Source organism: Rhea americana, unplaced genomic scaffold (assembly GCF_003343005.1).
Source record: "Rhea americana isolate MKP2758 unplaced genomic scaffold, rheAme1 scaffold_182, whole genome shotgun sequence".
Taxonomy (NCBI): Eukaryota; Metazoa; Chordata; class Aves; order Rheiformes; family Rheidae; genus Rhea; species Rhea americana.
In genome coordinates, this window is record NW_028185950.1 from 265,626 (window position 1) to 277,887 (window position 12,262).

Here is a 12,262-nt window from a genome sequence, read left to right on the forward strand (position 1 = left end):
CACACTGTGTGTGGTGATGGATAGGAGAATCTGAAGCTTAGTGACATGATGCAGAAGGTACTGGTCAGACTTAGAGTTGTGTATCACAGCTGGGAAAGAGATACATGTTGAAAGTGAAGTCCTGCTTGCTGGCTTGGAGGTTGAGTGTATATAGTGCAGGTCAGCACTCTGCAAAGATAGCCATGYTGGTCTCAGCAAGCTAATAGAGGTGTTGATGTCTCTTCTTGTGCAAGGGCATTCACATCCTTGGTCCCTGAAATGTGGGAGCACCAGGCTGAATGCAGTTCATTCCTGGGAGCAGCTGTAGCTTTACCATGCGAGGAGGGGCAGGCGCACTCCTCACAGTATGCTGAGGTCACCATGCTAAAATGCTCTCTGCTTCTAAACCCAAACTGACCGTGTGAATGCATGCACAATACAACTCGCTGTCCAGCAGAGCTACCTGGGATTCACAGCAGCGTGTGCTCAAAATGAGAGGCACTATGCCTGCATCTGCACAGTGCTTTTGAGGATACATCTGCAGATGCTGCAGGTCTGATCTCGCACTACTACAGGGCTGCAGCTGAATCCAGTCCTGGATTTTTCATTTGATCTGTGCTAACTCGGCATTGCAAAACGCATGAGCAAATCACTGCCCCCTGGAAGGAGCAGGGCTATGTCCCAATGCACACTATTCCCATGGCATTTAACATTCTCTGCAAAACCAGCTTTTATTTAGAACTGAACATCTCTTCCAGATGTGGTTATTYACTGCCTGTGTCGCTGTGCTCCTGCCATTGTTGTCCTGCTACACAGTGAAAGGCTGGCATGAATTATTGAAAGATTGAGTTTAAATAAATGATAAACTGGTACAGTGYGTGCAGTAAGTTTCTGTCAACTCCTTACAGAGTCACATTGCTGGCTTTGATGTCCCCATGATGTGCTCACACATCTCCCAGAACCTACCGTCTCGTCTGCCTGATGGGGCTGATAGAAGAACATGGAGAGGGGCAGCCRGAGCATGAAGGTGGCCAAAGGGATGAGTCTCCCAGGGAGAAGGAGGAACCGCAACACAGAAGCAAGCAACCAGAATTTCCCTCCTGGCAAGTGTCTTTCTAATCTCAAATTATTCCCTGCAATGGATAAGCTGTCTTGGGGGGTTGCTTGCTGAGAGCAATCAGTGTGCCAGGAGGATGGGATGGGTGGGAGTGCTGTTGGGCCCCCAGGGTGGGACTTCCCACAGCAGGCACAGCATTGCTAGCAGTGGGGTGGGGGTGGTGCAGTATTTCTGGTAAATAAATAGTCTGTGATGGTGATGACCTAGCATGGGGATGGGGTATTAAAGGGACTTGATGTGACCAAAGTCCCTGTAGTCACTGGGATTTGGGTGGGGAGGGAAGGTGGTGACGCTGGAGATGATGCTGGGGATCAGCAGCGGGTGTGTGTGTGTGTCGGGAATCCAAAAGTGTAAATGGTCATTAGCTAAAAACTCAGTAAAAACCTCATCCCAGGGAAAATATTTYGTTGGACGGAGCTGAAAGCATATGTACTCACACCAACTACATTCACGTTAAGTGAGGACAATGGACACTCTAGAGCTGAGATTTGTAGTACCGTCAAACCTTCCTTTTTGTTTGCTGTCAGCTGGGAAGTCCAAAAAGATCTTTGGAASCCTGGTAATCTTGAGAATTGATTTTTTCACCATTTTGAAAAATGGCTTGACTCACAGTTGCATGAGGCTGTGGGAATTCACAGCAGACCATCTGTTTCAGTTGTTAGGAGTCATTATTTTTTCATATTTTTGATACTTTTGAGATACTTGCAGGAAAAATATTTTTGATGGCATTGGTGGACTTCAGTCACTTACATTTTYTTTTTTCCCAGAGAAACAACATACAGTGGATGCAGTTGTTATAAAAGAATTACATTTTTATTGGGTTTTCTAAATGGAGATTTTGTCTCCTGCAGACAAGCAGAAGGACATGGTGTTCTATTTATCTCCTTTCCACCAAGAATTTGCCTAATATCTGCTTTGCTATACATGTGTTTGAAGTTTCTCTAGGCTAACTCTAATATAGAAAGGATTTTATTTGAAAAATATATCAAGATTTTTTTTAAGCCACATTTCTGGAGCTAAGTACTTACTCGCTGATTAAATCTGCCTATTGTCTCCAGTTATTCTACCCAGAAACTGGAAAATTACTTAACTCCTTGCCAGGTGTTCACGGCTGATGGCTCAGATCAGTGGTTTGAGTGACGGGGCATATGGCAGGATAAATAATAGAACAAACTGATCCTATTGACACTGTCCACCTTCCAACCCGCAAACATTTATCCTTTGCATTGCTCTCCGCATGCGAGAGCCCCACTCCCTGAGCCAACTCGGGTCGGAAGTGCTTCTTTCAAGCTGTGGACCAATGAGTTCAACTCATCATGTCACTTTGCTCACACACGGGTGTTGCTCCAAGAGGACCTCAGCTTGGTGTGACAGGCAGGTGTCCACTTGGTATTTGTTTCCCACCTGCTTCATTGATTCATTCATTCAGTGCATAAGACTGCTTCATTCTGGGGTTTGCCCAGGAGCTTGCTGATGATTTCCCTGCTGTCTAGAGTTTTAGACAGTAACAAAAATGCTTTATTGATTTTAGCAATTGCTATAAAATGGCCAAGCTTGACAACATGAGGGATGGAGCAGGACCTTACATGGAAATGTATGATGGGGAGATGGTGATGGCTCTTGCAGACAAAGATGAGTCCCAGGTTCATGCAGACATGAAGCTGCGAATTGCTAACGAACAGAGCGGAACAATGAACTATATCCTGGGGTCCTGGTTATTCTAAACAGACTCTCTCTATATATATACATATATATATATGTATATATGTATATATATATATAAAACCATATCACTGTCTAGTTTGGGTTATATATGAAAAGAAGAGCAGGATAGATGCTGTGATACTACAAATAGTGCAGCCACATTAAAGTCTCAATCAGAAAACATAGCAGTGGACAGGATGTACCTCAATAAACGTGAGCCACAAAACACCTCCTTACCTACTCTTAAGTTTTACGATGGTTGGAAAATGCAGAACAAAGACTGGATATTTTAGACCTGTCCACGACATTTGGGTAAAATAACAGCCAGTGATCTGTGGAATACTTCCAGTCATCCATTAGGATTGCAGCTTTCAGCAAAATTACAAATGTGTCCTGGAAAATGCTCCTTCAAGCTGGCCAAATAAACATTATCATTTCAGGGCTTGGGAGCTGGTTCTGTGCTTGGCAGCCTGTGCTGAGAAGTGCTATGACTGAGCCCAGGGTGGTGGCTGTGAAGTGAGCTAGCTCCTGGGGAAGCCGTGGGGAAGGTGGCTTGTCCTCTCTGTCATTCATGGCTTTAGGGCAGCCTGTGATGGCAAAATCCAAACTACTTCTATGGGTCAAAGCAGGGACATGCCTGGAGATCTCAGTGTCAGAGATCTTTGCACCATCCTAGGTTGTCGGGTAAGACTCCATCTCCTGTCCCTTGTGCGTGAAGGAGTAGGACAGGTCCTTTCCTCCCTTCCTTGCACCTAGACATCACAGTGTGGGGCAGCACGATGCCTTGCTCTCATTTCTGAGCATGGATTTTCCCCTGAGTAATCTCTGTGCATTGACTGCACCATGGTGCCTGAAAACTCACTCATGGAAGGTGGAAGAATGCACATCTGGAGGCTCAGAAACATTTGGTGAGTATGTGGTTTTCATTTGGAGGCCTTCTCTTTGTTGATTGACTTAATGAAAATTTTAAAAAATGAGAAGCAGACAGGATTTGGCACCTTTTTATTTTTTTTTAATGAAATGCCTCACTTTGAGGGCTACAGAGCCAATTTTCATTTTGAAATTTCCTTTTAGTTTTAAAGTTTTTTAAAAAATTCCAAGTTGCAAACTGAAAGGAGATGTTAGATTTTGTAAACCAAATCCAAATAAAACAAAGCAAACCCCAAATCTATTAACTGACTCAAATAGCATTTTCTTTTTTGAAAGGTCAATTTTCTGGAAGAAATCAAACATTTATTTTTTTCCAAAGAAACTTTTTTACCTCTAATTCTTTGAACTCACCAAGGAACCTAAAAATGCCCCTCACGATTCTTTGCCCTAGCATGGAGAATCATGGGGTGGCATCGGGCCGAAGAATGCTCTCCTTTTCACCCTACCTGCTGAAAGCCCACCCCATGGTCTGCGGTGCAGAGGCTTTCCTGGGCATGGCCCAACATTTGCTGATGTGCTGAAAAGAGAGAAGAATGGCTAGCGAGCCCAAAACTCTCATTTGCTCTTCATGGCCAAGTGCCTGCCCCCTTTTGTGCCTGCTTCCTGCCTTCCTCCTCTTCCTCCTCCCTCATGTCAGATCTTGGTTTATGCCCAAGAGTCCCCATTGGCAGCAAACAGGTCACAGCCATTCTCAGTTCACCTGAAAATCYGTGCACAGATCATGAGTGAGATATAAAAGAAAGAAAAAAATCTTACAGTGAGGAAATCTTCCCATTAACACCCCAAATACAAAAGTCTCAATGGAGCTTTTCCCCTCTGAACCAGCTAATATGTCTTTCACTGATGGGAAGTCTAAAAATAAGTGAGTTCTCCACAAACAGTTTAAAGATGTTGAAAATGAAAAGCAACAAAGGATGTAGAACGTATGAGTCATTAAATTACAGGGCTATCTTTCTAAGAGCAAAACAAAAGAAAAAAACCTCCCCACTGAAATTCATTGTGAGTTTTCTGGGATTTGTTTGAGGTTGTTTGCCTCACAGTGCCTGCATAGACCATCATCTTGTTTTTGTGGGCTAGTAAAGGAGTGAAATCTTATCCATTTTTATTATGTAGAGTGCCAGAGTTCTCTGTATAAATAAGAAAAGTAAAGCCAGCCTGCTCAAAGGCATRAATAGGAGGTGCTTTTCTCTCACATGTAGGCATTTCTGCTGATTTTGGAGATAAAACCCATTGCAGGAGCTTACTGGATGTCAAGCTTTCTTGCAGGGAAGAGAATAAATGTGCATTCATCTCTACAGTATGTTCTTCTGGCCTCAGCTAAGCCACAAGTGTTTGGACTCTCAAATGGGAGTGAGCAGATTTTTGTGGGTGTAATCGCATTTGTCTATAGCTTTAGTGTGTTGAGATAATGTAATTAAAAGGAGTTCTCAGTTTGTTTTTTCTCCCCRAAGGTCTCATTTTGTGATGAGCTCCACTAGGGGTGGACTCTGTTGCAAAACTGAAGCGTTTTTAGCATTTGCAGATGAGCTTGAATCAAAATCTTGGCTTTTGAGACAGCAGGAAAGGGATGGATTTGTGCCAAACCTATGCCTACATCTGATGTTTGCAGCCAGCCCCAATCTCTCTAATAGGCTGAAATGAAACCTTGGATCCAGACAGATGGTAGGGTTGGAGATGTGAATCCGCCAGATTACCATGGCCCAGGCCTGCTGTAAGCATAGGCTCTACCCTCCACAAGGATTTTAAGTAGCTTTAGCCTACACCTTTCAGCTGTTATGACCAGCACCCTACTGCACCCTCTTCTCTGCAGTGAGGGCACCAGAACTGGGCCAGGTCCACGTCACAGCTCCCACCAAGGAGCTAGCAGCCCTTTCCCTTAGCTTGTTACGGGATTCAGCTGGCCCGTTCTCAGCCCTATCCCAAATAACCGATCAATCAATCAATCAGTTGGCAGGTACAATAAAGAGTGTGCACAACGATCATAAATCCTCAAGCAGAGCTCGCTTGGCAGTGATTTAATGCAGAAATTATTTTTTAAAATGTGCTAATTAAACTTCAGAATAAACCATCCAGTATAAAAGTGAGACAAATAAAAAGTCAAAAAAAAATTTCCTCTGGAATAATTAACCATCATTAAAAGAACATGAAAATCCAGGCTAGGGAGCAATTGTATGCCTTTCACAAAGTGTTTAATTAGAAATAATGGCATGAAATTAAGCAACCCAAAAGTTAAAAACTTACCCTACTTGTGAGACCTATTAGGCTGCACAGTGTTACTGAACTCCCTCAGGGGAATGGTGGAATGCATGCTTCTGGGGACATTTAAAACTGGACTGGGCAGAAGACTAAAAATCCCCAGATACTATTGGGAATAATTAGAGATTTCTTCACTGGAATGACCTTTTAGATCTTTTGAGTTTTAATTTCAGGGGACCATCCTGAATTGAGCAAAACTAATGTCATTGGAGGTATTTCTTATCTGAGGACCGAAAAGTTTGTCCCTACAAACCTTACATCTGGCTAATATGAGGGCTATTTTTTAAGACATTAGCTTCTTCTAAAATCATGCCCGAGTTTGCTCCGCCTGCCCCACRGAGGCCGTGTTTCTTGGTGCCGTGKGCGGAGTGCTCCTCGCAGCTTGCCTTGGGTGGGGCGCCTCGAGAAAGGCCTACAAACCGAAATTCAGAYCTTTCCAGYGTCGCTSTGGCCACAGGTTTGCTGGATGTCTCTCTACAAGCTGGGTGGTACCCAAATCTAATCAGCCTGGCTGRTGCACAACAGCTTGATGGCAAATTACGTCAAGCGATACTCCGCTTGTTATTAGAGTGACGGCTCCGTGCGACGGCGACAACTATCACCGGTCCCCAACAGGCAGGCAGGCAGGTCTCTGACAACAACTTGCCTGCCTTGAATAATTTTTCCGTGTACTACTTTGTCACATTAGTATTATATTGTCTCTCGCTATATCATTTTCAGGAGCTTAATGCAAATGTCACCCTGCTGATTTCTGAGGTAGCCGTCTCCTTCTGGAGCGCACGCCTTCCCATCTCCTCCTCCTCTGCTTCGCGTGGCTCTCTGTCCCTCTGAATTGGATTGGTACAGAGAATATTTTCTTAGAGAAACAGAGGGTTTGACAGGATTGGTGCTATATTCTARCAGACCGACACTATGTGATCTTATTTTCACACACACAGATTTGGAGTCATGAGAGAGATCCTGGACAGAGTCAGGAGTTAACGAGAGTTTGGTTCTTCAGCATTTAAGAATAAATATATAACTCTGATTGGTTTTCCAGCTACTGATTTCACCCCTGAAGCCTGGAGCTTTTGCTACTGGTTAGCCATTTTTTTGGTTAATGTCTCCACGAGTTGAAGAAAAGAAAATTTAGCTAAAGGCAGAGAATAATGTTCTGCAGATGAGGGCCTTTGCCCCCATTTTACTCACATAAGTAACCCAGCTGAAGYGGAGGGAGTTGCATGTAGAAGTTTCTTTATGCACGAGAATAAAAGAAAGGAGAAGTAAAAGGATGCAGAGATTGAGCCAAGCCTCACCTTGATGAAGTGGTAATACAGACAGATGYTGCTCCCTCCACTGATGGTGCTGACAGCTGTGTTGCTGGAGCAGGAGTTATCTTCTCACTGAACACAGATTAATAAAGATAGTAGATAGCAGGATTTAGACTGGCCTGCACATCCCCAGTGATTTAAAAGGGACTTGGACTGTTCCTAAATTCTTGTATCTTCACCCAGGCCTAGGGTCTGGGAAGCAGGCAGCCTGCTGGCAGCTCTCAGCCTCCCCTGTGCCAGGGGTAGCGGGATACAGAAATCCAGTGTTTSGGTAGTGCAGCTGAGCTGGCTGAAGCAGTAGCAGTTTGATATTGATGGAGATTGGATTTCTAGTTTGGGAAAGTGGGTGGGGAGCACAGAAAGTAAAAATCCCTCTTCCTGCGGTTCCTGAGCTGGTAGATCATGTTCCTTCTGCTGGTAAAATCCCAACATAGGAAATATCATGACCCACCAGGCTGAAAGAAAGGAAGGAGATGGGAAGGATTTTACATCAGAAAAGTACAGCGCAGGCAGGATGTGAATTAAATGCTTAGAAGCATAAAACTGACACTTCACTCTGAAGGCCCTAGTCTTTGTTTAATGCTCATGTGATTGCAAGAGTGTTGCCGGAGCTGCTGGAGGGCTCTCCATGCCGTTTCCCGGATCCRACTGAGGCAGTTCTAATTGGCTCAAGTGTTGGGTTCCCATTGGAGACTCTTCTACAGTCAACTGATTTCACTGTCAGAATATTTCTCCACCTGCTTAGCCCAAATTGTCTTTAGCTGAATTTCACCTCACTGGAAGTACCTTGGCCTGGCTTTCCTCAGATTCTGTTTTTTCAGTGAATTTAACAAAACTGGGCAGGGATCCAAAGAGCACGTGCCTCCAACACATCCAGAAAGGGAAAAGGAAAGACAGATAAGCTCTGCTGCACTCCAGCACTGAGACRACCGCAGTGAGGAATGATGTGTTCCCTAACACGACTGACCTGCAGTGTTCGTTTTAGCTCAGGTTAGAAGCCTAAGGTGATGTTTAGCAAACCAGGAGAAGTGTGCTCCTTCAAGCACTTGCTCTACCACTCCAGAGATGTCAGGACCTCCTAGGCTGCTGGGAGCAGTGATTTGTAGTTATCTACTCTACTCTTCTGCCCTTATCAGCACCTAACAGAGGGTCAAGCAGCACAGGTGAGCTGGCACTCTGGGGTCATGGCAACRCACACCCCTGTGGTGTGCTGGAGASGTGTTCCATCACAATTTCCTCTTTTCTATTGCTTTTCCTTAAGAAAAGAACAGGCAGGTCACCCCCCTCCCCTCCCTCCCCCTGGGCAATCTCTGACACCAAAACCAGATCTCTAGAGCTTTGGAGGACTGAACTTTTCCTTTGTGGTCACTAACCATGATGCCAGCACAGACCRTATGGCTTTTATGTTCTTTCCTAGCAGTGCGTGGAACTGGCTTCAGTAGAGAGGAAAGATGGGTGACGGCAGCTAGCTGAGGACGGAGAAGCAGGAGGCTGGTGTCCCTGGTCCCCAGCCGATGTCCTGCGCCTCGCCCCCGGGAGCCATGCGGCCCCCTCGGCAGGCTGTGGACACGGAGCCGCCGGACCCCTCTCGCCGCTAGGTCGGGCGCCCAGCCGCGAAGCGGGGCAAAGAGCTCCTCGGCCCGGAGGGTCCCTCTGCCACCTGCCTCTGCGCCCAGCATCCCCGCCTTCCTCCCCTCTCCCGGGACGCCCCAGCGCTCACCTCCTCTCCCTCTCCCCGGCCGGCTTCGCCTCCCCTTCTCGCTGCCCATCCGGCGCGGCGCCGGCGAGGAAGGGGTTAGCGGGGGCCTGCCGCAAGGTGGGCCGCGGCGGAGGGTGTTCCCCGGGCGGGCGCTGCGCCGCCGCCCTCGCCGGGGGCTGCCGGGGCTCGGCGGGGCTGCCGGGGCTCGGCGCTGCCGCTCCGCGGGGCCATGGGGCGCTAGGGCGCAGCGCACTGCCGGCGCCGCGGGGCACCGCGCCGCCCCGCCCGCACCGCGCAGCGCCGCGCTCCTCTTATCGCTACTAGTATTAGTATTTTATTTTTTTTTTAATCTTTCCCCCGGTCGGAGATCTCCGCCATCCTCGCCGCCCAGATCCCCCCTCTCCCTCTCTCTCTCTCTGTCTGCCTCCCCCCCACCCCCTTCCGCCGCCTTTGAATAACTCGGCCAGGAGCGATCTGGAGGGGGGAGAGGAGCCGAGCAAACCTGTGGCGGCGGAGCCGGCTGGTGGAGAGGTGAGTCGAGGAGTCTCCCGCCGCGGGGGAGTCCGGCCGCCCCCGGCAGCGGTGCAGGGAGGCGGCTCCGGGGGGGGGAGCCGACCTGTTGGCCGCAGCGGGAGGAGGGCAGCGGAGCTGGCGGCGGCTCGCCCGGCCCCGCCGGGGTGGCCCAGACGGGGCGGCGGCGCCGCTGCGGGGCTGGGGAGCGGCGCCCTGCCCGGGGGGCTGCGGGGCCCCCTCGATCCGGCCGCCCCGCGGCGACGCCTCCGAGGCGGCAGCGGGGGCAGCGGCGCCGCCGGGGCCGGGAGCGGTGTGCGGGGCTGTGTGTGGCGGGGGGGAGCCGGCGCTCGCTGCGGCTGCCTGTGCAGCCGGGGTGCGGAGAGCACTCGCCAGTGCTTGCCCGTTCGTCCGTCCACCCACCCCCCGCCCGGCTCCCTCCCTCTACTCACTTGCAGGAGTACTTGGTACCACACACCCTGCATGTGCTTTGGATGTCGTGGAGGGGGGGGTCTGTTATTTTTTTTTTTTTGAGTTTTTTTTTGTGTGTGTGTCGTGTGCACACATGCGTGCGTGAGGAGGGGGGCATGCAAGTTGCCACGGAGTGGCATAACATCACTTTTGATGTCCAGAGAGTCCTTTTTTATTTCTGGGCCCTCTCCTTGTTAATAATGTGGGTGATGTAATAAATGCTCGGTACCTATGCAGTGTCCTGCTCCCGCAGAGTTAGATAAGAAAGACGATCCCAAAGCAGAGGGAGCATCTGCCATCTGTTTTAATAAGCAGATCCTGGTAAATCTGTCAAAATCAACAAATACACCTGGAGGAAAAATTTGGCCCCAAACTCCTACTGATGCCATTGTCAGCAACAAGACTCCCAAAGAGAGTCCTGCTTGTCACACAGATGCATAGTAATAGGTTTAATGTATTCAGCCCTGCTTCATTTTATTTCAGATACAATTTCAATCACTAGATTTAATATATGATTTGCAGTGATTGCCTCCTGATTTACCCACTTGAAGAGCAAAAGGGATGCATTAAGGAAGGCCAAGCTGCCCTGCTTTCCTGGTGTCCTGAGTGTGATGTTTCTCCTGTTACTCACCAGCAGCTCAGACCTTTTCCACCCACCAAGTTTTACTGTTTTCCATATAGCAGCTGCATCCTCCTCAGTACACACTGCACTGTGTCGCACTAACTCATTGGGCACCTTGCAAGCTCTTCTCTGCTCTCAGTGGCTTTTGAGTGTGCTGAAACTCATCGTGATATAGACRGGCTCAATGGGGAAATGATAGTGGATTAAGATCAGTGGTGGGAAGGGCTTGCTGAGGTCTGGTTGGTCTGTGTTTATCTGTAACTCCACTAAAGAAAAGGTGTATGATCCCATTTCACTCAGTGTGTGTGCTGGGCTACAACAGAATCGCTGAATTTCATGGGAAATAGAATTTCCCTGTTGTTCAGCTATAAAATAGATGCACGAGGCTGTGATTGGCAAAGGACTCGATCACCCAGGTTGCTTACATCACGTAGGCAGCTGCCACTGAAATGACACACTTGATTGAAGGCCAAAAGAACCATATACGTAACTGCTTGTGATTAAGCTCCATATGATGCCTTAGAGCAAGTAGAAACTCCTCCTTCATCTCATTTTTTCGTAATGAGAGTATCATTGCAGGGATATTGTGTGGGTCATGTTGTTTTTTTGGTTTGGGATTTTTATTTTTATTTTTTGCATATAGCTGTAAACTTCCATGACCTGAAACAATCTGCTGTTCCAGCTTTGCACAATGTCCAATGAAAGCCTGGTAGTGTAGATGTTCTGGTAGCCTGGAATATAAATTTTACCAGGTAAGAATTCCCTATGCCATTTTTTTTCAAAGAATATTCGAGCTGACTGCTTTTGGGGAGGGAGAAGGGGAACTGTGTCTTTTCCCCATCTGGCATGTGTGTGATGGTGTGACTGTTTATTTCTGGGAATGGTTTCCCTTGTGTTTGATAGGAGAGGCTTTATCTTTTCAATTTTCTGAGTCTTGATAGATCCTTAACTGTTTCCTCAGCATATGCACTGTACCTATAGATAAAAAATCTGTCCTAGCTCCAGTGAGACAGTTTGCATATCTCTGGGCAGTATCCCAAAGGCACTGTGCATGGATAGGGAGGATAGTGGATCCAGGCCAAATCCTGCACTATGTGAAACTTTCGGGTAGCGTAAGGACTGCAGGGATAGCCCTTTTGGGGGGGCTCTGGCTCGCAGGAGCCAGCTTTATTGCTGTGTACTCTTTGATAGCATGTACACCTCGTCTGGTTCTCACAACAAGCTCTCCTAATTTTTCAGTGATGCAGGATCAGGCCAGGGCATGATCCTTCGAACTGATGGATTTCATCAGTGAACAAAAGCACAACAGCTCCGTGTTATCGGATCCCTGGACGAAACTTGTCTTGCAAGAAGAAAAAGACCCGCCTAAAGAGAAAGAGTTTGTACGAAGCCTAATTTAAACACAAGTTGATTCCTTTCCTGTTGTATCTTAGCTATATTGGCAGCAAGGTTGCACCTCCTCACTCAATGCTCACATACTCTCTCTGACTTCATTATCATGCAGCTTTTGTCCAATTATAACGTGCCTCAGGATTATGCTGATGCAGCTAATTCCTACCGTATCATGGTATATAGGTGCATATAGCTGTAGGTAGATATATAAACAACATTTTGGTGGCCAATTGTCCAGGCTTTCCTTCAACAGGATAACTCCTAGCCCAGTC

General features: G+C 47.5%; 1 protein-coding gene across 2 annotated transcripts in view; it reads left to right on the forward strand.

Moving 5' to 3' along the window:
* Nucleotides 1-960: 960 nt before the first annotated feature.
* The window catches only part of CALN1 (calneuron 1), a 147,749-nt gene continuing 136,447 nt past the window's right edge, over nt 961-12,262 (forward strand). The window contains exon 1 of one of the 2 annotated variants that reach the window (XM_085302017.1): nt 961-1,086. In XM_085302017.1, coding sequence (XP_085158143.1) covers nt 961-1,086 — 126 coding nt within the window. Of the gene's footprint in view, nt 1,087-9,426; nt 9,527-12,262 lie in introns of those variants that run through there. The other variant, XM_085302018.1, reaches the window with a different exon arrangement.